The 26,039-nt window shown below is 39.3% G+C and overlaps 1 protein-coding gene across 2 annotated transcripts; it reads left to right on the forward strand.

Moving 5' to 3' along the window:
* Window positions 1-40: 40 nt before the first annotated feature.
* ACTR2 (actin related protein 2) lies at window positions 41-23,615 on the forward strand. Of its 2 annotated transcripts, XM_042036723.1 has the most exons (10): window positions 41-175; window positions 6,262-6,372; window positions 9,211-9,225; window positions 11,295-11,510; window positions 15,070-15,142; window positions 17,033-17,169; window positions 17,962-18,111; window positions 18,792-18,937; window positions 19,318-19,450; window positions 20,595-23,615. In XM_042036723.1, exons 1-10 carry the CDS (start codon window positions 128-130, stop codon window positions 20,763-20,765), a joined length of 1,200 nt encoding a protein of 399 aa, XP_041892657.1. In that variant the 5' UTR covers window positions 41-127; the 3' UTR covers window positions 20,766-23,615. The 2 variants fall into 2 exon arrangements, with proteins under 2 accessions (XP_041892657.1, XP_041892659.1); XM_042036725.1 differs by lacking the exon at window positions 9,211-9,225.
* The last annotated feature ends 2,424 nt before the right edge of the window (window positions 23,616-26,039 follow it).

The raw sequence follows: 26,039 nt of genomic DNA on the forward strand, positions 1-26,039 counted from the left end.
GCGCCAGCGCCGGGATGGCGGCCGGGCCCGGTGGCGGCAGCAGGGCCCGGCGGAGGTCGGGGCGGTGTCGGTGCGGCCGTCGGTGTCGGTCCCGGTCCCGGTGCGGAGCCGTGTCGGTGTCGCCGCGATGGACACGCTGGGCAGGAAGGTGGTGGTGTGCGACAACGGCACCGGGGTGAGTCTCTCCGGGCGGCGCTGGGGCCCGCCCTGCTGCCGGGGCGGAGGGGAAGGGGAAGCCGGGCGACTCCCCCCGGAGCCGGCCCGGCTTCCTGCCGGCACCGCCCGCGGGCCGCGCCCGCCCGGCCCTGCTGCCGCCACCGGGCCCGGCCGCCATCCCGGCGCTGGCGCGGGCCCGCGGAATGAATGGGCGGGGGGGGGCTGCCGGCCCTCGGCCGGGTGTCCCCGTGTCCCCAAACCAGGGGGGAGCCGCCGGGGGTCTGCGGTGCTGCGTCTGCCGTGCCCGCCCCATCTCCTCGGCGCTCTGCTTTTACCGTCAATATCGTGATTTCTCTGCGTGATCTGAGCGAGTCTCTCTGTAGCAACGAGCGTTTAGACAAAAATGCCGATTTTCAAAAATTCTGAATGAGCGCATTATACATCGAGCAATCAGGATATGTCCTCTCTCTGCAGGATAATTACTTTAGAAAAATGTTTGGGGGTTTTGTTGTTGGGGTTTCGTGGGGGGGGGGGGTTGTTCGATTTTTTTTTTTGGGAGCTGCTGTTCAAAACAGAGCATCATCCTTTCCTTAATATCTCTCTGATCTGCCACGTGCCTCCAAATCGGCGTTTTTTAAATGAAAGGTTTTCTTCCCATCCTTTTCACCTTTTCCTGCCTCCATAAGCGTGCAGGCACCCGCTGGAGATCCATCCTTTTGTCAGGCTGTGAGGCACCCTGGCAGGAAGTGAAAAAGATACCATTTTAAAGCAAGAAGAAATCAGATGCTGTCGGTTGATATTTCCCCTTGGTAATTTTTTTTAGCAATCTAGGGTTTCCCCTAGTAAAGCAGTATTATGTGAAGAGTTAACATAGCTGGTGGTACATTAAGATCTTCTGAATGGCAAAAAAAAAAAGCAGGTTGTTGGGGTTTTTTTATGTGGACATTTGCAATAAAGAAGAGGGGGTTTTTTTGATAAGCCTAGGAAAGAATAGTTGAGACAAAGGATGATGTTACTAGAGATTCAGCATCTTAAATTAGAAGGTTTTCCAGTTAGCATCTGAAATTGTTGGAATGGTTCAGGAGGAAGAACATATTTGACAGTTCAGGGATTTGACAGTTTTGATGTCTTCATTTACCCTCATATAGCAAAAATTAATAGGGCTAGGGTTCTTAGCCTTTGGGCATTTTTTACACTATCATTTAGAAAAAGGAAAGAAGAAAAGATAGCATTTAGCATTTTCTTCTTACAAAGGCACATGGAAGCTGCTTTACATTTTTGTTTGTTCGCTTGTTGGGGTTCTGTGGGTTTGTTTTTGTTTTTTTTTTTTTTCCTTTAATATTCCTACTGTGAGGCCCAGATTTAAAAAAAAATAATTTAGAGCTTCATCTCTTGGTGCGATCCTTTATATGGCAATAATCACTGGGTTGTAAAATGTTTAGTGTATTGGTGGTGACAGCAGTGTTGTGCCTTGGCTGGTCTCAGGTGTGACACATGGGGTAGAAGCGGTTGTTCCAATCAAATTTCACAAACTGGGTGTGCCACACAGATTTCTTTACAACCTAAGGCATCTGTGCCTGCTGTTAATTCCAGAGACATCTTGGATCAATACATTTTTTCCCTTTGTGAGTTGTACCAGCAGGATATAAATAACCACAGGAGTGGAAAGTGCCTTTATGGTGCAAGAGGAGGGGCCTGTGCCACTTCAGCTGGTGTGGCTTTGGGTTGTGCTTGGCCTTTGGGCAGAACAGCATGTGTCTGGAAGTACCCTGGCTACGGACCTCCTTGGGTGGGAGAGCAGAGTATCAGAAGTAGTTGTTAAATCAGTCAACTCGAAATATTTAGATTGAATTGGGATAATTGAACAAGGATTGGGATAACTAAGCTGGAATAAAATTCCATTCAGTAAAACTTTTGAGTCTCAACTGCATGTGAAGATATCAAGTAGTTCTATATCATCAAACCAGTATTTTGATAATAATATTTTTCCTATGTGACAAGAGATGTTTTAGGTCAGAGTGATTTAAGATACCTCATACTTAAAAGCATGATTGAAATGAAATCTCCTGCCAGGCGTCAGAAATCTTAGATAAAAAAATGGAGAATATCTTTGGAAAAATCAGGTGAATTTTTAACATTAGGCTTGTCTTTGAAATTTACTGTTCTTGTTAGGCTGCAGTAGGACTTCTGATGTATCAGGCTGCAGCTTATCTTTGAGGAAGAGGTGAGGGACTAGAAGGAAGTTATTGCAACACGTAGTGTGGGAGGCAGGCAGTGGCACCTCAGAGGTCTAAAGCATTAGAGGTGGATGTTCTTATTGTTAGAGGCCAAACAGAAAGTTGCTTCTTGGCCTGTAAAATTGCTGTAACTGTATTTAGGGTTTTTGTTTGAAAGTTGCATCAGTGGAAAGGATCAAGCTCAGAGATCTGATAAGAGTATTAGTATTCATTTTAAAACCAGTCACGTGACCTGTTTGCAAGCTTCCTCATTCTTTTAGTTTGAAAGAACACTTATACATGCAAGTTCTTAGTGTTTGATGACTCAGTAGGAAGTGAAAGACTCAGTATAAACCACAGTGAAATGGAGAAGAAACTATATATGGTAAAAATTCTTACATACATAGGCTTGCACACAGGCAAGCTAAGTAGCTATTCTTAAAACATGCAGAATGTATAGCAAATGTGTGCAAAAACAAATGATGATGAAGTCCTTGCAGAAATGGGTAAATTCATGGAGTGCTCATGTTACTGTTGGAGACACGAGCATTATACTGAAATTGTTCAATAATTCTTGTGAGGGGTGTGCACAGCAAGAGGTGGAAGAGAAACAAGTGCACTGTACTTAAATTAGAGAGTTTCAAATTGAGAGTGGCAGGAACAGTGAGCATTTGGAAAGTGGGCTTTGGAAAGAGAAGCTGTTCCAGATTACTGCACTTCATGACATTTACTTGAAGATTTTGGAGGATTTCCTATAAGGGACAGGAGGGAGAGGTATCTTATGTTTCCTGTACCCCTTCAAAAAATCTAAACCAGTCCAAAATCTACTGTTACACAGATCTGTGCATTTACCTGTTGGTAGTTTTACCAAGTCTGGTTCTTCAGCCATAATAGCCAATGTTAGGCCATCATAAACCTACTGAATCAGCTGAATACTCAGGATTGTATCAGGGAGAGTACTACAGTGGGGATGCTCCCATTGATAGGGAAGCTGACAAACAAGGCTCACTTGTCTTTATCTTCACCAAATTTTTATGTAGACTGGAGGGGGAAATTTCAAATTTGAAGGCAAAATAAAATTCTGTCCTTTCTGTGTATGGCTGAGTCTATCAAAATTTGTAAAATGTCATTTTTAAGCCTCTCTGTTCTGGCCAGAAAGAAGTGGGAAACAGACTGAATGTCCAAGCTTAATCTCACTCATTGTAGTTCGCATTGATTAAATCTGGTTTTGATTGTGTTTTAGGCTGGTTGGAGAAATGACAATCTGTTTTTAAAATCTAGGATTTGTTAATTGCCAACATAGTTAATTTCCTGGGAAGATGCGTCAAGGTGTTAATGCAAAAAGAGGCTGGAAGTTGCTATTCATATCAAATAGTAAGAATTTTCGTGGTTTTGTAGGTCACCAGTTTTTAGGTCGGTATAGTTGTATGTGATTTTGAGAGGTGTTTTAAAGGTTGGCCAAGAGGCACTGATTTTTGTGCAGTAGTTGTTTTGGTTGCATACATCAGGGTTGCTATATAAATACTGGGGGTTTAGCAGGGTTTAAAAGTTTGAGTAGTGGAGCTTCTTGAGGGGAGCGTTTCAGGAGTATAAGTTCTAAGGATTTATTTAAATATTACTTATCCTGTTACTTTTGTTGACCAGCATGGCTGGTGGTGACTGTTAGGGAAGTTGCTTCATGCTGGGGAACAGAAAAGGAGGAAAAGGCTGTACACAAATACACCGTTGTAAAGATGCATGGAGGTGCTTATGGTTGTGCTTAGAACAATTTAGGAAACCCTAAGCTGGAGGATAGGATTGTATGGGCTGTTTCATAGAACTTCTTAGGAAACCTTCTTGACCAGGTCCTGCACAATGAATTTTATAACAAGCATACCTACACACTGTAGCAGCAACAAAAACTGTGTGATTGCCCTTAATGCAGTAATTCGCTAAGCCTGAAAGGGAGCTTTTATTTATTTTATTTTTTTTTAAATACAGACACTGTTGTTTGGACTGAGCTCAGCTCTTCAAAATATCACATACGTTTCCTCAAATTTAAAACTTCTGTTAAAGCCTTCTGGTGTGTTCAGGTATGTGATCCAGAAGTGCTTGTGGCTGCTCTTTGCTTTCTCATAGCAGCACTGCATTCTTGAATACACAGATAAGATCTGTATAACTCCTAGGTACGCCTGGCCTTAGTGTAACCAAAAGAATTGGTAAATACTTGCCTTTTTAGAGTACTCTGGGTTTGAAGTAGAATGAGTGAAATGAGTTGTGTACACAATGTCATTCTTCAGGTGTTCCAAACAGCTCTGCCTTTGGAGAGCAAACACTGAAGGAGTGAAAGAAACTAGGGTCGCAAAAGAGCAAACTAAAAATCCTTTCTCCCCTCTATTACCCCAGCTATAATTAAAATATCTCTTGGCTCTTTCTGTAATTGGCTGTCTAAATTTCTTTCCACAACAGGTGCCCTTTTTTACTGCAGTAAGGTGAATAATTACGAGCAACAGCACAAGTGACTTTTCATGTTACTGTTAGTGTAATGACAGAATTCCTGTCAGCTGCAATTAACTGTACTCTTTGCTTGGATAATTGTTCCAGTGGCAGTCTTCAGACCTTGCTTCAGAAAGCTCAGTGAACGTTTGGAAAATTCTAGCAGATGGCTTTTAATACAACCTGCAGTGGATAATAACGTTTTGGGACAGGGTGCCGAGGAGACTGTGAATTGCCTGTTCTTGGAGGCTCCCAGCACCCAGCTGGTCCCAGCTCTGAGCAACCTGCTCAGAATTCAGCGGTGACTGGTTTGAGCCCAGGGTTGGATGAGACAGCTCCTGAGGTTCCCTCCAACCTGAGGGGTCCCATGGTGCTGGGTTACTGCTGCTGCACCTCAGTGGTTGGGTAATTTTGCAGATGAAAATGTTTTTGTTCTGGCATGTTGATATAGTCCAGTAGGCGAACTGTGCATCAGAATAAAAGAGGAGTCTGCTCTGTATGAGCTGCGGGCAGAACCTCAGAGTATGATACATGGAAATATCCTATCAAAGTAGTATAGCTGAAGAGCAGAATTTGCTGATCCCCATGTACTAAACTTGTAACTTCTTGCTGGCACATTTAAAGTTTATATTTTACACCTGAACTTCCTCTAGTGGCTATTTTTTTATTGTTCAGTAAATTGTCATTGTTTTCTTAGTGTATATACTATCTTGGAACCCAGTGGTATAAAGCTTCCTTTTGTATATATTGGGGTAACAAACAGTCTTTCAGAGCATCCTGTTTGGTGTGAACTGCCATCATCTGAGGTTTTGGTTGTGCTGTTGGTTTTAGAAGTGCTTGCTGCAAACTTTATCCTTAAAGGAAACCCTAAAAATTATGACACTTTGAGAAATCCATCTGAATTGCTAGTTCACATTTGAGCACTTTTTATAAGGGCATAAAACTTGAATTTGCAAGGTTTTGGGTTTTTTTTTTCTGGTGCATAGTTTATTACGCTGCTGTGTGCTCTAATTGGAGACGTGATTTAACTAGGTTTCATTGGTACTCATTGTAAAGTGATCCATTACAAAATTACAGATTTCACGTTGCTAGAGCACTTTTTTACAGAGTGGCAGGAAATCCAAATTCAGACACCGGACTCTTACAGCTTGCAATGTACTTATTAATTTTAATACTGTTTCTCAAAAATATGACAGTCTTGATTCAGAAAACATTCTGGAAAATAATTTTTTCAGTTTTAAAGACCTATGCATCATCTAAAATGTGTAAAATTGATTTGAAAGTATAAATCAAATTGGTTTCCAGTGGGGCACATGCGCTTAAATTTCGACTTTTAATTTTTTACCCCAAACCAGGTTTGTATTGGTAAAAAAAAATAATGCATATTCTAATAAAATTATTTCTTCCTTTTCAGTTTGTGAAATGTGGCTATGCAGGCTCAAATTTTCCAGAGCACATTTTTCCAGCTTTGGTTGGAAGACCCATTATAAGATCAACTGCTAAAGTAGGAAACATTGAAATCAAGGTAAATGTTTTGATTGTTATTTCTTTCTGACAGATAAAAATATTTAGGGCAGCTTTTGAGTTGTGTAATGTTTGGAAGTGTTTTTTTCCTTAACTCCCTTTTATGCTGTTTCAGTATTTCTTGATTTGTTTCTGTATTGGATTTTAGCCTGTCACAAACTACAAAGTTCAGAAGAGGGTAATCTAAAGCACTGGAGGCCTTCAGATAGTACACCTGAGGAGGCAGCAGGTAGGGCTCGAGTGGTTCTGGGCAAAAAGGGGCTTCAAATGCCAATATGCAAATGATGCCAAGATTAGAAAGCAGCACTCAGACAGAAGTGACTGACTGTCACCGAGCCGTACTGTGGGATTTTGAGCCAATGCTGAAGAACTGCTGGAGCTTCCAGGTTTTTCTGTATGGTTTGCTTTCTACTCAGAGTTGATCATCTGTGATCTTGTATGAGATGTTTAACCTTGGTTGTGTTTGCGTTTCATTGTTTCCATGGTTTTTGTTTTCTTTTTGCTGTTGATGGATGTAGGTGCTCCACACCAGTTAGAGATGGAGAGGCTCTGTTCAGGCTGCTTTGTCTTGGGACATTATTCCAAGACATGGGGGGGGAACTACTGTTGAATTCATTTTCTGAAGTCCAGGGAGCTATAATTTTTCACTTATTTTGTAATTACAGAGTAATACTTCAAATGTTATTAGTTGCTTCTTCAATACAGGCTTTGGTAAATGTCTTGGCCCTGCTGTGGTCACATCCTCCCTTCTTGCTTCTAACCACACAATTCTCACCTTGTGCTGGTCATGCTGCTTGTGCAGGCATGTTGTGAGCCGCTTCAGTGAGCTGATTCAGCTGAAAAAGGGATTTCTTGGTCAGGTGAAGTTCTGACTGCCTCACTAGACCGTCGTGCAAACTCCAGTTGGAGAGTGAGGGAGAAGCAGGTGGCAATGCAGAACTGTAGAAGTGCCCACTTAGCCAGTGAAGGTTAAGTAGGACCACACATATACAGGCATTCAATTGTACTTTCCTTATTTGCTTCTGAGCAGCAGTTTAGGAAGAGGAGAAAAAATCAGTCCAGTCTTGTTCCTTATTTTCAGAACCCTGTAGCTGACAAGGAGAACTTGAGTTGTCAAGTTTCTGCTTCTGCCTGTAAAATGGTTGTAGCATCAGCAGGCCATACAAGGAAGTCAAAAGGCTGAAAGACACTAGAGCTTCCCAAGATATGGTTGTGGGTTTGTCTTGTTGCTATCTCAGTAATGCTTTACTTTGTGTCAGCTAGGACAATTTGATTGAGAGGATAGAAATCTTTCCCTTTCACAGTAGAGAGGATTTTTTTGTAAGGAGAAGGAAAACATAATCCTTTCTCTAGTAAGACTTGGGGAGAGGTATTTCTTTGAACTTAATGTGAGAAGCCTCCTTAAAGGAGGTCCTGGTAAAGTTTTATGAAATTATGCAGTGATTTATGAGTCTGAACTCCCCCCCCAAAACTTTCTTGCATGAAATCTCATTGTTGAAGTAATGTTTTATTTCCAGCTGATTCAATACAGCCTGTCCTGCCAGTTTTGGTATCCTCTGATTATCTGATACCTTAATTTAATATTGTTACAGATAACAGTGTTATGTTGAAAAGATAGGAGGTAGAAGTGGGTAATTGCTATGATATCAGCAAAAGAACCTGTAAACTATCATTTTGCATGCATTGCTGGTCTTCTGCTTGAGCATGGATCATATGGGTGTGTTTCAAAGAGTACAAACTGTGTCTAGATTCTTTCTAGAAGTTTTATATCATCTGCCTATAACAGCTTGTCACCCTTTCTTAAGGAAGCAGTGTATCAAGAGAAGAAACCCCTGCCACAGATACTTTGGATATCCCAGTAGGATAATACAGTAGAAAGACTTGTTAAGCATGAGTGCTGTTTTTCTTTGTGAGAATCTTGCAGATTTCCTAAAAAAATGTATTTTAGTGGATGAATTTTATGCCAAAATTTAATTCTGGGCATACACTGTGAGTTCTTACAGGATAAGTTTAAAACCGAGTAAAGGAAGCTGGCAAGAAGATTATCAGTTTAACTTTTCAAAACTATTCAGGAAAGCTGCACTCCTGTGAAATTCAGAAACTCTGTGAAAGGAGCCTGGAAGCTGATCAAAACAGTGGTTATCATCCATTGAGTTACCACTTTCAAGTTGCTTTGACCATATTTTCCTTACGGATTCTCATTTCAGCTAGCAGCAGGGATATAGTTTTTTCTCTTACTCAGGAGTTCAGTTATTACTGGGATTATTTTGCTTAAAATTGCGAGTAAAACCAGAAGCATAGATGCTGCTCTTGGTTTTTACTGACCTACAAGTCTTTGCAGCAGGTTTGGGGGGTATTAGTAAGTCAGTACTAAGGAGTAGTTTTCAGTTCTTGGATATATTAAATGATTTTTTAAAAAAAATTTAAATTTAGCAATTGTCAGAGCTAGTTATGATCAATTGTCCTGTGCAGAGTCTTGTCTAGTTCAGATACACACCTTGCCCAGGGCAAAACTCCACTGTTACAGAATATTTATGCACAGAATCCTATTTATGACAGATAGGCAGATACACCAATCTTGTTTGCAGCCTAAGAAGCCTAAACATGACTTGCCACTGACATGTAGCAATAGCTTCCTTTAAAGAGACAATTTAATCTGGTGTCCTGATAATGTTAGTTTGGCCCTAACTAAACTAACTCAGATCATTTCCTGCTGTACATGCATCTCTTTTCAGCCTAATTCTACTGTGTACTTAAAATAATTTGAGAATTTCATTTAGGCGTTTTCTGACTTTCTTGCTTCTACCTTTTCTTCACCTTTCTTGACCTGTTGAAGTAGAATAACAAAATGATGGTAAGTGAGGTGCCCCTGTGCTTTTTGTTTACCATTTTTGCTTGATGAGACCTAGTAGCTGTTATGTTATTTTTTAAATGCTATTCATTGTTTTGTCTTGTCTTACATTTTACATTTGAATACATACTTATTTTGGACATTGTTCATTGCTTTGGTTTACTGGCAACTAATTAATGGGAATGTTTTATGTATTGCTTTTAAATGCTACGTAACCTGTAGTTTTGCAAGATGCAAGAATAACATTGAAAGATCAACGTGAACTCAGCATCTTTAACAGTAGAAATTACTTAACATTACAAACCAAGAGTTTGAAGAAACATTCAGATTTTCAGTAGACAGATATTACTGAGTACTGAAGTGGTGGAAACATTGGATGCCACAATACTGATTCGTCTCTGCAAATTTGGTTGTGTTGTCCTTCTTCAACTGCCAAGTGTACGTGTTTGTTAGTGTGCTAGTGCTGATGTTCTCAAGAGAGAACAATTGTTCTTCCCTTTAGCTTTGTTTTAAAAGGATGTGAAAGTTCTGTGCAACTTTCACTTTGCACCTTTGAATAGCGGTTTTTCCTGGGCTATGTCCTGTTGGGCAGCTTAGAGCCTCACAGAGCAGTGCACAAAAAAGGCTTCTGATCTTCTGATTCTTCTAACTGGTGGAGTTTGTGTCGTCTTAAATTCTCATGAGTAATGTGGCTGCATGGTGGAGTTCTCATACTATGGTTTCACTAGAGTGCTTTTGATTGAAAGTGTTGGAGTCTTGACTTTTGTCTTCTGTACAGTCAAGAGCTGAAGTGCAAGAAAAGTGCAAGTGAAGATCTGCTGTGCAAGGAAAACAAGTAAAACACCTTGTCAGGGAGAGAAGGTGAAAGAGGAGTGGTTTCACTTAAACTATTTCCAGTTCACTTCCTTTTTATATAGTTAACAATAACTGCTTAGGTTACTTCTAAAATACGCATTATAAAACCGGATGCCAGATTTTTTCTTGTGCATCTTTTTTTCTCTGGCACTGAATAGTAGGTTGAGTAACCCTCACTTCCAAGTTTGCTGTGCCACAGTAACTGCGAGCTGTCGTGGCATAGGTTTGGATGAAGCAGCTGGCTTTTTTTTTTTTTTTTTTTTTTTTTTTTCAATTAATATTATTGTGGACACAGAGCTAATGATACCTAGAAATATGTTCTTACAGCCTAAGTACAAGTGAGTCAGTTCGGGGTTCTTTAGAAAAGTATGGGATATAATGAGGAGCAAAGATAAGATGTTACTGTGCATACTTCCTGTGGGAAATACGTGGGAAAGGAGAAGATGCAATGCTACTAATTTGAATGTGCAATGTTTGCATAACTAACGTTAATAAACAGATTGCTTAATCACTGTGAAATGACTATACAAATTGCATTAGTTGGTTGTGTTTGTGCAAGAACACATTACTGGGGTTTCTGGCATGGGACTTTTGGCAAGGAACAGACGAGGTTATATTGTATATTTAGATATGTCTCTTCACACCCTATTGACACAGGCAATATGTAAACCATTGTTTCTTTTAATGTCTGGTGTGGAACTTATAATCTCTTATTTGCTTTTGCTCCTGTCCGGTACGCTTATTCACCACTCATTATTCCTTTTTTGGTATTGTGCACAGAAATTTGCAACATGCATGGAAAAATATTCTGCCAATCCCACCTACTACCCTTATGTGCTGTTTTGCATCTCGGCTCTTAGAAATTAGTATTTGATAAAATAATTTGGGAGGTGCCAGTGGAGAAACATCCGTACTTACAAAGGTCTTTGTAGTCTCTAGCTCTAACAGGGTTTATTGGTTTCTTTAAGGTTAATTGAAAAAATCAAATCAATAATACTTATTTTGGAAAAGATTTAGAATGGGTAACAGCCAAATTTAAATATTACATGAAATATCCTCTACTTCTCTCCTAAGTACCTGCAAATGGTTCAAAAATGTGGGCATTGTTTAAGAACACATCTGGACACAGGCTGAAGCAGTTCACTGTCATTTTTGAGGAGTTTGGTGTTTAGCAAACTTTGTAAACACTGACATGTTTTTGTATTAAAATTTTACAGGATCTCATGGTTGGTGATGAAGCCAGTGAATTACGATCAATGCTGGAAGTGAATTATCCGATGGAGAATGGCATAGTTCGAAACTGGGATGATATGAAGCACCTTTGGGATTACACGTTTGGACCAGAAAAACTTAATATTGACACAAAAAATTGTAAAATACTACTCACAGAGCCTCCCATGAATCCAACTAAAAATAGGGAGAAGATTGTGGAGGTATGTCTGTCTAGTAGAAGCTGATATACAGTCATTGGAGCATTGCTAAGAGATTCCTTGTTCCAGCAACATGCAGTGACTGTCTGAAGCAAAGCAGTTCTGTTCTCTAACCAAAACTCATTCTCAGCCATAGGCATGAATGCTACTGTGCTTAAATTCAAACCAGCTGATCTCATTCACAAGCTGTAAGCAGGCGTCTTGTCTCAAGCATTAACAGCAGCATTAAAACACAGAATTGGAAATACATGTCTGTCTTCACATACCCAGGATACGTTGATTACTAGCTGTTGGATGAATGTTAATTACTTTAAACGACTTGGACTTGTATAAGCCAGTAATGCAGAGGAGATTGGAGTTAGATGATGCTTACCAGACAGAGCAGTGTTGTTGGAGGTAGTTGAGAGGAAGGTGTGATGACAACCAATGCACTAATCTTTAATTAGTGCTAGGGATCATCAGTGAAAGCCTTCTAAGAAGGAAAGCCTGGTTCTTGCATCCTCAATCTCAGAGTGCTGCCCTGATGATCTAAGCTCCAGCTGAATGTTGTGTTCAGTGTAGGTTGTCAGATATATATTGTTTAGCTCCTGTACTATGTGATGAAGACTCAGTTTTGAAGAGCAGTAATGTTTGATGAGAACAAAATGTTTCGTTTTCTGTTTTGTTGCATTTTTTTCTCATAAGCATCATACGTATTTTCAATTAATGTAAGTTTGAATATCAAAGCTGGTATATATATTTCCACAAATTCATTGCTTAGTCTGTTAAGAATTTACATTTATCATTGCCTTTCCTTTGAAATCCTTTTGATGTCACAGCTGCAGTAGTGCTTTCTGCAGTGTGGCAGTGAATACATTTGCACTAATCCTTTCTTTCAGTGGCCAGGGAGCAAATGAAGTCTGGCAAAATTGGGAAAACTTAAGTGAAAAAAATCAGACTCTGCAATCTAAATTTTTAAAATTTAAAATCTAAAAAACTGCATTTTTTAAGCAATTGTGGACATCAGGGATCTATAACCTGAGTATCAGGTAATGCAACACTAGTAATATCATGTACTGTGTATCAGCCAGCTGTGGTGTGATAGGCAGAGCAGATTATTCTCGGTGGCCTCCTCATAGCAGGAATGGCTCTACTTCCTGTCCAGGCTTCTTTGCTTTTCAGTTGTCAACAATAGTGTTCTTGTTTCTGTTTTCCTGATAAATACAAAAGGATGGATTTTAGTTAATCTAGTGCCAAGTAATTTTATACCAGAAATTCAAGAGTCTAGTGTGGCCTCTGAATTCTGGTAGAATATTTGCATTGCTCCATTTGCCTCTTTAACACCACCCCAGAGATCATAGATACTTAATCATGATGCAGATTAGTGAGAACTAGAATCCATTTTTGTGAATTTAAATTTGAGTACACAGAAGCTCATTGTTTCTATTAATGTTTTTAATGGAGCACAATGTTAGGAGAACTTACAATATTTAGTTTAACTGCAGCATATTTATACTCCTTCCATTTTTGACATAGCCTCCTCCTTTCCAGGGAGGCAAGCCCTGTGAGGGGCTTGTGTGAGGCAGAGGACTGAATGAAGATAATTCCTAAAGCCTGCAGTAAATATAATAATGTCTCTGTATTTTGGGATACAGTGCAGAGCATTTGAGAAGAAAAGCTTAGTCATCTGGACCATATAAAGATGATAGATAATTATATATGCTGTCCTTCATTCTGTTTCCAGTAATTTTCTTTCCTCACTTCATGGCTTTATCAGACCCACCTGCAGTAGTAAGGCAGCAAGTGTTCACATGCCAGCTATTTTGTAAAATATATATTAGAAAAGTGCTTTTCCTTCCATAGCATGTACGAGACCCTGGTTGCTCCTCAGCTTGACAGCGTGTTTGCTGTTTGTGTCTATCTGCTGCACTCCCATTGTGTAACACCCTCAGAAGCACCCAGACTGTAGTGGCAAATCAAGAAGCTGTAGAGACACTCGAGCACAGTCACTTCATCTAATCCAACCTATGATTACTTATATTTTTCCCCAGTTTTTAATTCTTCTTCCTTTCTGTACCCAGTTAGAACATCACTCGGTAGGTAATCAAATATCTGCTGTCATGTGAAAAAGAATCTTCTCAGGGAAACATCTTGCTCAGTATTTACATCTTAAGATTCGTTCACGTACATGTCCAGTGTCAAGGCAATTTCCATGTCAAGTATATCTTGGAAGAATGAATGACAACACCCCCAAAGGTTATAAAAGGTTTTGTAGAGGCTTTTAGGGTTTGGTACATGTGAAGGCAGTAACTAATGCCATTTGAATATTGATTTTGTTGTATGAAGGTGATAATCTAGATTTTTCTTACATTATTTTTTCATTTAATAAGTACTCAGGTTGCTTGAAAATATCCATTGGAATAGTCTTGGGTTTAGACAATGACTGCTGAAAGCGGATCTATTTTGAGTTGCTGCCCTTTCAGCTGTTCCCTTTCTGTTCCTTTTCACACTGTTCTAACGGAGGAGGTTCTTTAAATAGTTCAGAATTCTAAAATTGTCAGGCATCAGCTTTTTGCTTCAAAAATATTTAGATATCTTTTACTTGAGCTGTGGGAGTACTTAGGATTCAATCAGTTTCTAATCCTAGAAGTTGCAGAAGGGTTCACAAGGCTCTAGAGTAGCAAAGGCAAAACCTCTGTATGTGTTGGAATAATCAGAATTCATCCATTTTTCCTGGTAAAGCTTTTAGAGGAGAAAACTGCTGTACAGCATGATTTATCTACTTGGCCTTTTCTTGTGTGTTTAGAAAGAAGACAAGATCTTATAAACTCTAAATCCTTTAATCTTGGCCTGCTTCTTAACTGAAACTAGTTCAGTGATTAGGGAAACCTAGTGTACAAGACAAGCAGTTACTTTTCCTGTTTCAGTGTGAATTCTGCAAACCTGCAGTTTTCTCTCTGTAGTGGATTTTGCACTAATTTTAAAAGTTTGTCATTGATTGTCCTTTAAAGAAGGGAAGAAGGTGGTTCAGATCCAGAGAACCACCTGTGATCCTGGGCTTATTCTAGACTAAGATATGCAGGAGTCTAGTCTTTATTTGACATAGTCTGCAGTAGTACAAAGTCCGTATGGCTTAATACGAAGAATGAAAAATGCCTGAACTTTGTTTTAAAGCATACACCTTAAACAAACATTTTATTCCCAAGTCACACTTCAGTAATGAATTGTTCAGCTGGTCTACAAGTACTGCCTCCCACTCATTAGGCACTTTGGAAAAGTGAAAATTTGTGTAAAGCTGCAGAAATTGGTGTGTGGGTTTCTTTTGTTGCTAAACGGATGTGGAATATTTCATCTGGCTTGTCTGGTGTGAACAGGTAAGGTACAGAACTGAATGTACTCCTTAGTGTCCTAAAGCACATAGGGCTCTAATGTTTGTGTAGAATCTGTGTGATGAAATTTCTTGGGAAGTGTTTTTGATTAGTAAAAATACAAAATTCTAGAAATAACAGTTTTCAAACACTCATGAAATTTCTTTGAGGTATTTGGTCTATTTTGGAAGCTGATTTTTGCCTTCATCTTACAGGTTATGTTTGAGACGTACCAGTTTTCTGGGGTGTATGTAGCCATCCAGGCTGTTCTTACTCTGTATGCTCAAGGTAGGCAAAATTAACCTAAAATTTCTTTAGTTTACAAATGTGTTGTTGAGCCAAAGTACTAATATGGCATCACTGGGTCTTGGAGTCTTGGGCTTAATTCTATGCTGTTTTCTAAGGAAATTTGGCTCTGACTGGCATGCTTGCTTTTTGTTTTGAGGAACTATTTTTAGGTACCACTGTCGGTGTTACTTGGATTTTGCATGGATAAATGCAAAAACCTGGTTCCTCAAAACTGTTACTGTTCCAGGGTGTAATCATTTTGCCTTTGGCATCAAGTCTTAATGGCTTGCTTTGGATTTTCTGGAAAACGAAGAACTTTTTACCATGAGTAAGAGAGTAATTTCACGATGATCATGTGACTTCTGTACTGTTTTCAGGGGAAAAAATAATTAAATGTTGAGTCTTCTGCTGTAGATAAACTAGATTGAAATGGTCCTCAGCCTGAGCAGAAAATTATGGATTGTCTGAATTCAGTGGAAATTCTACCATCAACTTCAGTCCATCTAGGATTTTAAGAAGTTACTCAAGCACATCAGTTCTAATACCATGACTCCTGGCATCTGTTTGTCAGTGATTTGGTGTATTTACCTGGCACATGACAGGACATAAATATCTGAGTCCATTAACACGTCACTGTAGTGCCTATGTCCAAGACCAAAAGCAGTGGGGTTCTGGAAGGGTGGTTCTGCCATGCAAGTCATTATAACCACTTGAACCAAAACCACTTTTTCAGACCTGAATATTAATTTTATTTGCTGCAATGTGTGCTATTACATTTTTCCCCTTGGTTTTCTTTGGTTTGATTCCTTATAAATATTTAATTAACTGACATTTACAATCTTAAATTCTGCTGTAATTGTACATGTACCTTACTGTGTAGTACTCAATTACTTTGTGAATAACAGAATGTGAGACAACTTAGAGCAGCCTGCAGTGTTTCTACAAACCATCATCTAAAACAAAGCTGAAGACCTTCTAAGATGTAAAAATCCAGGGGCACATAAATCAAACATTTGATTTTGAAAATCAATAAAAACCCCCTCCTTTAAAACATCCTACGTATTTATATTATTTCAAAGATTGAAGTAGTGGCTAAAGTTATATAGAGATGTGCCTCATTTCAGTGTACCACACTTTTAAGGTATCTCCTTAAAATATGTTTTCTTGCTTTAGGTGGCTTGTGAGAAACTATAAAACTGTTTTCTGATCAACTTTCACCATTGATTTTTGCCTCTTAACTGTAGAAACTTCGGTTTCTACACGTTCATGATACCTGTTTTGTATACCTTAGAATTTAATAGTTTGTGGTAAACTTTTTTTGTGTGAGTTGATTTTTTTTTTTTATTCTGTGAAGGTGGATCTCATTCAGCCTAATGCCACCTCTGTGAGAAAATACTAGGTGTGTGCTGTATAGTCCAAATATTCTCTACCTTACAAAAGTATTTGGTTTTCTGAATACCAGTAAAAATCAACAAGTCCTAAGAATTTAACAAGGTAAACTTGTGGCTTGAACATCTCTAGGTTTCTTCATATTTCAGAGATTAATATAAGGCTGCACAACTGAATCTGTGGAGGAATTTGTGCCCCAATAAGCATTTAATGAGCATAGATATTCCCTTTAATTAGAGTGGAATTTAAGATGTCAAAACACCAGATATAATTGTGAGCGGTAGAGTTCTAAACATCTAGGTAAAAGTAAAAGTAATGCTTCTAAAAAAAATATATGAAAACATTTGTTACTATGGCATCCTGAAGTTTAAAATCCACTGATGACTGAGGGAAGAGAGGTTGTGTCAGGTTACAGTGAAAAATCCTATCTTAAACTCACTACTGTTCTGCTCTATTTATGAAAGTGCTAATAAAAGTTGTACTGCCCCGCCATTCTTTTAGGTTTGTTGACTGGTGTTGTTGTGGACTCTGGAGATGGTGTGACTCACATTTGCCCAGTTTATGAAGGTTTCTCTCTCCCTCACCTCACGAGACGGTTAGATATCGCTGGCAGGGATATCACTAGGTACCTCATTAAGGTAAGCTGGGAAGAGGGTTTAAGGTTGTGGCTGGTATCTGTGGTATGTTGGTTCAAGTCAAAATCCCTTGACAGCAAGAAACCACTCTGTGTTTTTCCTTTATTATTCATATGTTAATTACATAAAGAACTCCTGTATTCTCTGTATTGCTTCAGTCTGTTCTTACTGTGTTTCCTCATCTAAATCACATGTGATGATATTGATGTTATTCACAGACATCACATTTTTTTAGTGGCAGTCTTGTAGGAAGGGAATTTATTCCATATTTGGGAAGGAAAAACTTGAAAGTTGCCTTTCTCAATACCTAAAGTGAAAGCTAAATTGTGTTCTTTCAGTTCTACTCATCTATTTTCAGAAAGGCTTTCTTACAGTGTGGAAAATAGTGCAGTGATTCTTCCCCGATTATTAAATAAGAGAGCATGTTTGATAGACAATTCATTTGTTTGGGTGTTTTAAATATAAGCAACATCCTGGACTGACAAACTTTATGGTTAAACTGGAATGCGGGAATGTTCTGAAGTGAAGTTCTAAAGATAAGAATTATTTTAGGTTTTTTTCATTTGTCTTTGTGCTGGTTATGTTGAAAGCTGTAATGATGAAGAGAATCTCCCATTTGGAGTAATGCTGCTGCCTTTCTGGGGATAATGGATACGCTGGGATGGATTTGTTTTAATACCCACATTTGCAGCTAAAAAAGGGAGATGAACAGAGATACGTGTTTAAATGTACCCCTCTACGGAGAGATCTGGACTGTTCTTCTCATTTCCTGCTAACCTGCTGTGCTCCCTCCAGCTCCTCTTGCTGCGAGGTTACGCTTTCAACCATTCTGCTGATTTCGAGACAGTTCGCATGATCAAGGAGAAGCTGTGTTACGTGGGATACAACATTGAACAGGAGCAGAAGCTGGCACTAGAGACCACAGTTCTAGTTGAATCCTACACGGTAAGTGTCTCAGGACAGCTTTTCTTGTCCTAGACTTCCTAGGTTAAAATTCAGGTAGCATTTAGCTTTGATTCCTTTACAATTTTTCTTGGCAATAGCTCACTTCTCAGCCTGTAGAATCAGATTAATTGGTTCTGCGGAAATCTTCTACAGGCTTTTTTCAGATTTTCTGTAAGACTTTGTACTCATTTTTGTCATTGTAGATCTTTGAAATTTCAATGTTCAGGAATTTGTAGAGAAAATGGACTTATTCTAGCATATGAAATTGTTTCATCTTCATCCATCCAGCAGTGAGACATGAGAATGATATCTGGTGTCAGGAAAGGTAGACTTGCTCCTAGTGGATACTTTGTGATCACAGTTGGAAAAATTTGCAGAAAAGCATTATTCTTGCTGTAAGATAGTTTTTTAAATTGATATTAGGAGTTGGTGTTGCAAGGAAATACTCAGTAGGTCAATATCGATGTATCTGGTTCCTGATGTCTCAAAGTGAATTGCAGAGTGATTAAAGAATTCGTATATTCTTTCAGTACTACTGAATGACTTCTTGCAGTGCTGACAATTATCAACAATTTCCTGTGTTAAAACATTTGGGAGCAATGTAGGTCATTTCCTCTTGTTTTTTTTTAGTATTCAAGTGGCTAAAAGTAGTCTTTTCAATGGTGTTGTTTCTTCCCTAGCTCCCAGATGGCAGGATTATCAAAGTTGGTGGAGAACGGTTTGAGGCACCAGAGGCTCTCTTCCAGCCTCACTTAATCAATGTCGAAGGGGTTGGTGTGGCTGAATTGCTGTTCAACACCATCCAGGCTGCTGACATTGATACCAGGTAAGAGCAGAACGTTTAAAATTCTCGGTCTGGGTGCAGGGGTGATGCAAGAACTAACTGTCTTCAAAGTAACATCTTTTGCTTTAGACACTCTAATGTGTGTGTATGCTGGGAGTGGGGCTCAGGCTGAGCTTTTGAAGCTTCACAGGTTGTCTGGAAACTATTTGGGTAAGAACGAGCAAAGATAAAATCTTGAAAGCACAATATTTTTTTATTTCTGCTTTCTGGGAAAGCACGAGCAAGTCTCCTGAACTTGTGCAGTCTGTCTTTGTGTAGTGACTGTTTTTTAGATTTGTATTTACTCCCCTGTCTGTAAGGTACCTACAGTAGTACTGAGTACACTATTACAACACTACAAAGACTTTTTTTTTTTGGGTCAGGTCTGAATTCTACAAGCACATTGTGCTGTCTGGAGGGTCTACCATGTATCCCGGGCTGCCTTCACGACTGGAGCGGGAACTGAAACAGCTCTACCTGGAACGAGTTCTGAAAGGAGATGTGGAAAAACTCTCGGTGGGTATCGGGTGGCTGCTGCATCCGGAGGGTGCAGAGGCTTCCCCTGAATCCCCACTAGAGGGAACCAAGTGGTCAGAAATGACAGAGCCTGCGGGTGGCCCTCTGCAATTTGCAAAATCGCTGCCTGTTGGTCCTCACACCCTGCGTTTGCTTTGTACATACTTGCAATGAAGTAGTTACCTTCTAGACCCTGCTAGTAACAAATAATTCCTGAAGTCTTGGGTTGGTTCGAATGTAAAACAGGCTGATAAATGCCAGAACACAAATTGTAGTGTTGGTTAAACAGAGCTAAGGAATTTCTGTGCCTTAAAGTTGTCATAGAGAAAAGAAAAATAAATTTTTTCAATCTGTGAAAGTTTTGGTTCATACTACAAGTGAAATGCTCAAAAGTGAGAGGCTAGAGTTCTAACACGCTTTCAGGTGGAGTAATTTTCCATTGGTTACTGTGATAAGCAGGCAACAGCTGCACACTTTACAGAGGTAACAGCGTGTTGTACTGAAAATTCCTTTGAGTGGAGTTTCTAATGGTGAACTGAATTGAACTTCCCTCGTTCTTAATACAGTGTTCTCTGAAGATCTTCTGTGGAATGAGTCAGTTGTACTGAATGTTTTACATCTGAGACAGTATTTCAGTCATAGCTTTGTACTCATTTTTGCTCGTGAAGTTAGAGCTTTAGCACTGAAGAACTTAAGGGAATATTAATTAGTTAAGCTGGTTTAGATTGTGTAGATTGGTATAATTCTAAAATATTCATGATTTGATGATCTGGCAACTTCTGATAATTTTAGCCATCAAAGATTAGGAATTATTTCACTCTTTACAGTGTTCCTGAAATGCAAAAATTGGGTCTTTAATTTTTTGTCAGTATTCTGACGCCTGGGCTTTTTGTCAATATACTGAAAGTACAATTTTTGGGCAAGTGTCAGTAGTTGTGTCTAATTTCCAGTGCAAAGTCATTATTTTACTTTGGTTGCGCAAGCTGGAAGCTCGCACAGAGGGCCCTATGCTAACATTTCAGTGTTTTAGTTGCATTTTTCTCACAAGACAGTTTCCACTTCATTGTTCTGGTGGAAAGCCCAATTTTATTTTGCAAGGCTTTGTTTCAAGAATCCTAGTAACAGTTTCTGTTCTTTTTCTCAGAAATTTAAGATCCGAATCGAAGATCCCCCTCGTCGGAAGCACATGGTGTTTCTGGGGGGCGCCGTTCTAGCAGACATCATGAAAGACAAAGACAACTTCTGGATGACCCGACAAGAGTACCAGGAAAAGGGAGTGCGTGTGCTGGAGAAGCTTGGTGTGACTGTTCGATAAATCCCAAAGCTCGTTCCTGTCACATGTCTAAAGCTTTTTTCTTTCATTGCCAATCTCTGAACTCACTCAGCTACATGCTATGGAAGGGCCTGTCTGTGGCCTTTTGACCCAAACGTCAGGTTTTGTTCTGGTTTCTTGGGGTAGCTTTTGTTAAATGTTTCTTAATGTGGCTAAATTTGACTATTAAATCTGACCACTTCCCTGCAAACAAAACGGAGCAAGAGCAGCCTGTCTACTTCATTGTTCCCTCCCAGTAGGCAATTGGGTAATTCTGGTAGGCTTTTTCTTCTGGGTTTATTGCTGTAGTCCTGCTAGCTTTTGTCTCTAGTTCACAAGGGGTTGTGTGCCTTTTTTAGCATAAGAAAACCTTTAAACAAGAGTTTTTGCTATTGGATCATTGTGGTGGTTATCTTTGCATCTTTATGCCTCTCTCTACATTAAGTTTGCTTTTTTTCTTTCCTGCAATTAGGAATTTTGATTAAACATTGTTAAAAACTAGTTGAAGTAGCTGGAATGACTTTAACACACTGTTTCGATGTAATGTGGTTTCATATGCACTGCTGCCTAAACTGGCTTCTGAGGTGGTTCATCCTTAAAGGTGGTGGTGGGGCCTTCAGACTGTATTTCTCTAAGTGGGAATGTACAGTTGCCACAAATGGAGAAACACCTGATGTTCTGGCAAACGTACATTTGTGGCCTTAGGTGTCTTTTTTCTGGAGAGAGGAGACAGGTTTGAGCTGTTTTTCTTTTTTGTTAAGGGACAGCTGGGGGGTCAGCCTGACCAAAAATGCCTCTTTTCATAACTAAATTTTGGTATTGTGTTGTCTTGGCATAGGAAGCAAGAAGGTTAAATTAGCTATTCTGTAATTGTTGAAGAAATTTAGATATGCTGAGACAGGAGCCTCTAAACTTATTGAAGAGATTTAATACTTTCAGAAATGCTTGTGAAAACTGTAACTATAGAGATTAAAACCCCCAGAACTAAGTTTTAAAAAGTCTGATGTTTTAAGTGCTTGTATGTACATCAGAAGCACTTCCATTAAACTTTACATTAACCTAGTGCCAAGTAGTTACTGCAAATGAGTATTTCAATGACCAGTGTTTATTGCAGCAAGCTGATATTTATAAACAACCAGTGGCAGTAGGTTATAAAGAATGACTTATATTTGTTCCAGTTAAGAATAATATTGAAATACAAGATGTTGGTTGGTAAATAGCCACAATTCATTTTATCCAGTCTTGATTTTTGATACTTAACATGGGATGGGAAAGGAAGTGAAAACCAGTGATGAAAATGCTGTTTCCAGAAAGTACATTAAAGCTGAGTTGTTCTAAAAAAATGGAAGTTGTCACTAGTAAGTATCAGCCACCTTTTCTGAGTATAGTTGCCTGTATTTTTTTTCCTACTAGCAGACTGGTAACTCTTTGCAATAAAATCTGCCTTACATTAAGCATAGCAAAAACTGCTTGCATACAAATGCTAGCTAGACTTAGTTCTACTTTGCTTTCCATAGAAATAGACTGGTTTTCAAAGCCTACCATAACATTTAAGCATAAGGAAGTCAAGATCTGCTCTTGACTTCCAAACCTTGGAATGTATGAGAGATGCTTTCATATACTTGCCATTTGTCTACATCTTTACATTAATAATTGACCCCAGGAACATGGAAATATTAAACTCCCTTGGATTCTTAAAATGTGCTTCCTTTCTAAATTGAGCAGACAGCTTCCTTTGGCTGAGCGAGCCAAAGGGGCAGAAACCATGTCTGCATTTCTTTAATAACAAGACAAGTCACTGTAGTATTGCTAGTAATGACCATTTAATTATAGGTGGGTGGGGTTTTTTGCAGCTATATTTACTCTTAACTTGAACAATATGAATTTACAGGCATGCCGGTCATGCCTCAGTGCATGCACTTAAGCAGTTAACTAGATTTTTGGGGACATGAATGTAAGGGGTACTCCGAATTCCTGTAGTCTTCTAAACATTTAATACACAAGACTTAAAAATGCTGTGGGCTTGCTTTAGAGCTATGATTTCTCATGTGACTGTCTCTGGGCTTTTCAGACAGTGTTGGGAATCATGGAAATAAACCAAAGAATGACTTAAAAACTTTTTTAAATGACAATCTGTCATGTGATTTTTCAAATCTAGACCTTGATCCTGCAACCCCTTTTCTAAACCATCTTCTCCCCTGTCCACTGGCTTCGGTGAGGTATGTGCATGTTTGAGTAAAGGTTTTGGAATTTGGCCCCTTCACTAGAGAACTTCACAGCACCATGAGTAATAAATGTCAGTTGATTGTGCAGAATCTTGGGTTTCCATGGAAACCATGTATATATTAAAAAAAGCAACTAGCATTTTATATTAACTGTGATCATGGATTCAGAGGAACACATTCGTAATCCAGATACTGAATGGGGTGTTCCAGTTGTGCTCAGTGTGGTTCTCCATGTATGTGTTTGCACACACAAGAGTGTTGTGTGTGTGTTCTCTCAGCTGACAGCTTCAATACTGCTATGAAAGCAATCTGGTTTTAAAGTCTTTTTGAAGACCAAATAACTTGAATTGTATTTGCAAAATGCTTCAGCTCCTATAAAATTAGAATAGAAGATGCCGCATCAGTTGTAAGTTTTTTGGGAACATCCTATTTTTAATGTTAAGCTGCTTCAAACCCTCCCCTCCCCCAGTGTTCTAGGATGTTAACCAGTGTAACACAGATGGCTTTTTATACAGTTCTGAATAATGTTAACACACAACACTGGTTGAGACCATGAATGGAAATAAACATCTATTTAAATTGACAGGTCTTTTCAATACAAAAATAAAATCAGATTTTTTTCAAAGTAGATTATGTTTGCTTTGTTTCCTTTGGGAAATCACAGTTCTGTCAGTTTTTCTCTAACTTAACTTCCATCACAAAACCATCATGAGCCGCTTTTGCTGAGGAAATCTGACGTGACAAAATAACACATTCTCTACTGATTGCTGTGATACTCCATTCTTTAGCCAATATTCCACTCCCTCCATCCTTTTCTTTAAAAAGAAAATAAAATCCTTATCCTTGGACGGGAATCTTTTTCCAGATCGACCTCCATACTGCAAAATGGGAAGAGCCCTCAACTTGTATTGACCTCAGCATCCTTGGCTAAGGTCAGAAGCCACAAAATGATGCCCTGTTTAGGAAAAGTCTCCTTGCCATTGTGACTTCATGTGCTATTTCACCTGCATCCCTTATTTTAACTGATAGAAAAAGTGCATATGGCGTTGACCTGCGGCATTTAGAAGGACTTGAGTGGATTAGTGACTGGTCCACCACTCATGATGCATTTATCTGGCTTTTGAAATGAGCTCAACCAGCTTCTTCCCCGAGTCCATTACACATGCTGTGCTGGAGGAATGTTCCCCAGGCATCTTGTTCCTAGTAGGATAATGGGTTTGCTTTTCTTAGATGGAACCACTATGTGCAGTTTGGCTCTGCATGCATCTGCCAGTGGCTGGGTCAAACACTTGTCATCTTAGGGACAGATGCAGATAGACAGGATTTTAATAGAAAAAAAAATAAAGCCACCCTTAACCCCAAGTCTGTGTTTCATCACTGTGCATTCTTGGGAAAAAATAAATACATCTGGCTATACCTCTGCTCAGTACTAATTCATGGTCCCTGCTCCTCCCACTTGGCTTGTTTTGCCTGACATGGCTTTTGTGTGGAAAGGACTAAATACAGCTCAGTTGACATTTGCTAGTCAACTTTTTCAATAGTGAATTCCTCCCTGTGGGCACTTCAGCTATTTTCCACAAACAAGTGTCATTAGCTGTTTCAATACTGTGAAAGATCTAGTTTTGAGGGATTTTTTGGTTGTTATTTGGGGTTTTTTTTTTGGTTGGTTGGTTGGTTTGGGGTTGTTTGTTGTTTTTTTTAAACCCAAATATATCTGCTTCTACATTCTAACTCTGGGGAGAATGGTATTAGAAAAAATTGGACTTTTTCAGCAAGTATTTAAGCTAAAATTTTGCTTTATTGGGGCCCTACTATGTCATGCTTGTTCCTTCTTAATGGGTTGGTTTGTTGTCCTGATGGTGTAAGTCACCACCACTTTGCCATTATAGGCCTCAAGAAAAAAACCCTTCCATCCACAACAGGCTGCTTATTTTGCTTCTTACCTTCACTGCATTGCAACACTAAAATAGTTCCTTAATAACATCCTCCATGTAAATTGCTTACCTTTCTGTAACCTGGTGCTGCAGCCCATTGAACCAACTAACAACTGCACAAAACAAGATTTCTGTGCATATCTGCTTATTGTCGAAACAGCCAGAGAAGAGTTTCTTGCCTTCTCTGTGCCTCATGCGGAATTCTGTTGTGGTGCTGCTGGAAAAAGTAGAAGTTCAGGGGGGAGAAGCAGGATGGGGCTTTGTTTCCCAATTGGTTTGTTTGGGTTTTTTGAAATTTCTTTTTTCTCTTTGGAAGCAACCTTAACATTGAAGATTAGGGAAACAGTTTCTATTCTGGGTCATAAATAAAACATATTAAGAGTCTTAGCAGAGACTTGGAATGATACTAAGGGCCATCTTCAGCCACAGAACCCATGTTCCTTCACATACCTTTTTTAAAAATTATTATTAAGAAAACCCCTCTGTTCCCTAAAGCCTAGGAGTAGTAATTAAACTGTAGCTGCAGGAATAATGACTGATATGGGCCCCTTGCCTACACCTTTTAATCTCCGCACCCATCTCCCATCTGGCTTTTGTTTGCCCTAAAGCTTAAGTGGTTTCAAGATCCTCCTCTTGCACGCATGTTCTCACCATGTGCCCATTTTAAATCTCTCCAGGTATTTTAACGAATTAATTAATTGCCAGTTGTTGACCTCAATGCAAGTAGATCCTGTAAGTCCTGACTCACATCAGGCACTTTTCTTAGCGCAGCAGCACGTCTGGGGGCTACTCCAAATTGAAACCTTAGCGTTGGCCTGTAACTTTGTGTTCTAAACCACTCTGTGTAACCCTGATTTTGGCTTTCCCTGCCAAAGCAGGAAAAGCAAGGGTGGCATTAAGGACATGAAAGGCGGTATTTCGGGAAGCACCCAACCACATAATCTCCCTGGAATATTTTAGGGTTTTCCTGTTGTAGTGGGTATTGGCACAAATCATGTGGGACTAGCCCAGTAAGAGCAGGTGGGATTTATGCTAGCACCTGTAATAACTGACAGATTTGTCCCCTCTAAATTCTTCTTGTAAAAGAGGTATTAGGGCTTCTTATAGCATTGCTGGGT

This window comes from Corvus kubaryi, unplaced genomic scaffold (assembly GCF_017639235.1).
Source record: "Corvus kubaryi isolate FWS band 111438036 unplaced genomic scaffold, C.kubaryi_AGA036_p1.0 37386, whole genome shotgun sequence".
Lineage (NCBI taxonomy): Eukaryota > Metazoa > Chordata > Aves > Passeriformes > Corvidae > Corvus > Corvus kubaryi.

What these genes read in the sequence shown, in the direction of transcription:
- ACTR2 (XM_042036723.1), top strand. Translation starts at nt 128, where the DNA reads ATGGACACGCTGGGCAGGAAGGTGGTGGTGTGCGACAACGGCACCGGG. An exon ending in TTCTAGTTGAATCCTACACG is followed by an intron (nt 18,112 to 18,791) that starts GTAAGTGTCTCA and finishes TTTCTTCCCTAG; the next exon opens with CTCCCAGATGGCAGGATTAT. An exon ending in GCTGCTGACATTGATACCAG is followed by an intron (nt 18,938 to 19,317) that starts GTAAGAGCAGAA and finishes TTTTTGGGTCAG; the next exon opens with GTCTGAATTCTACAAGCACA.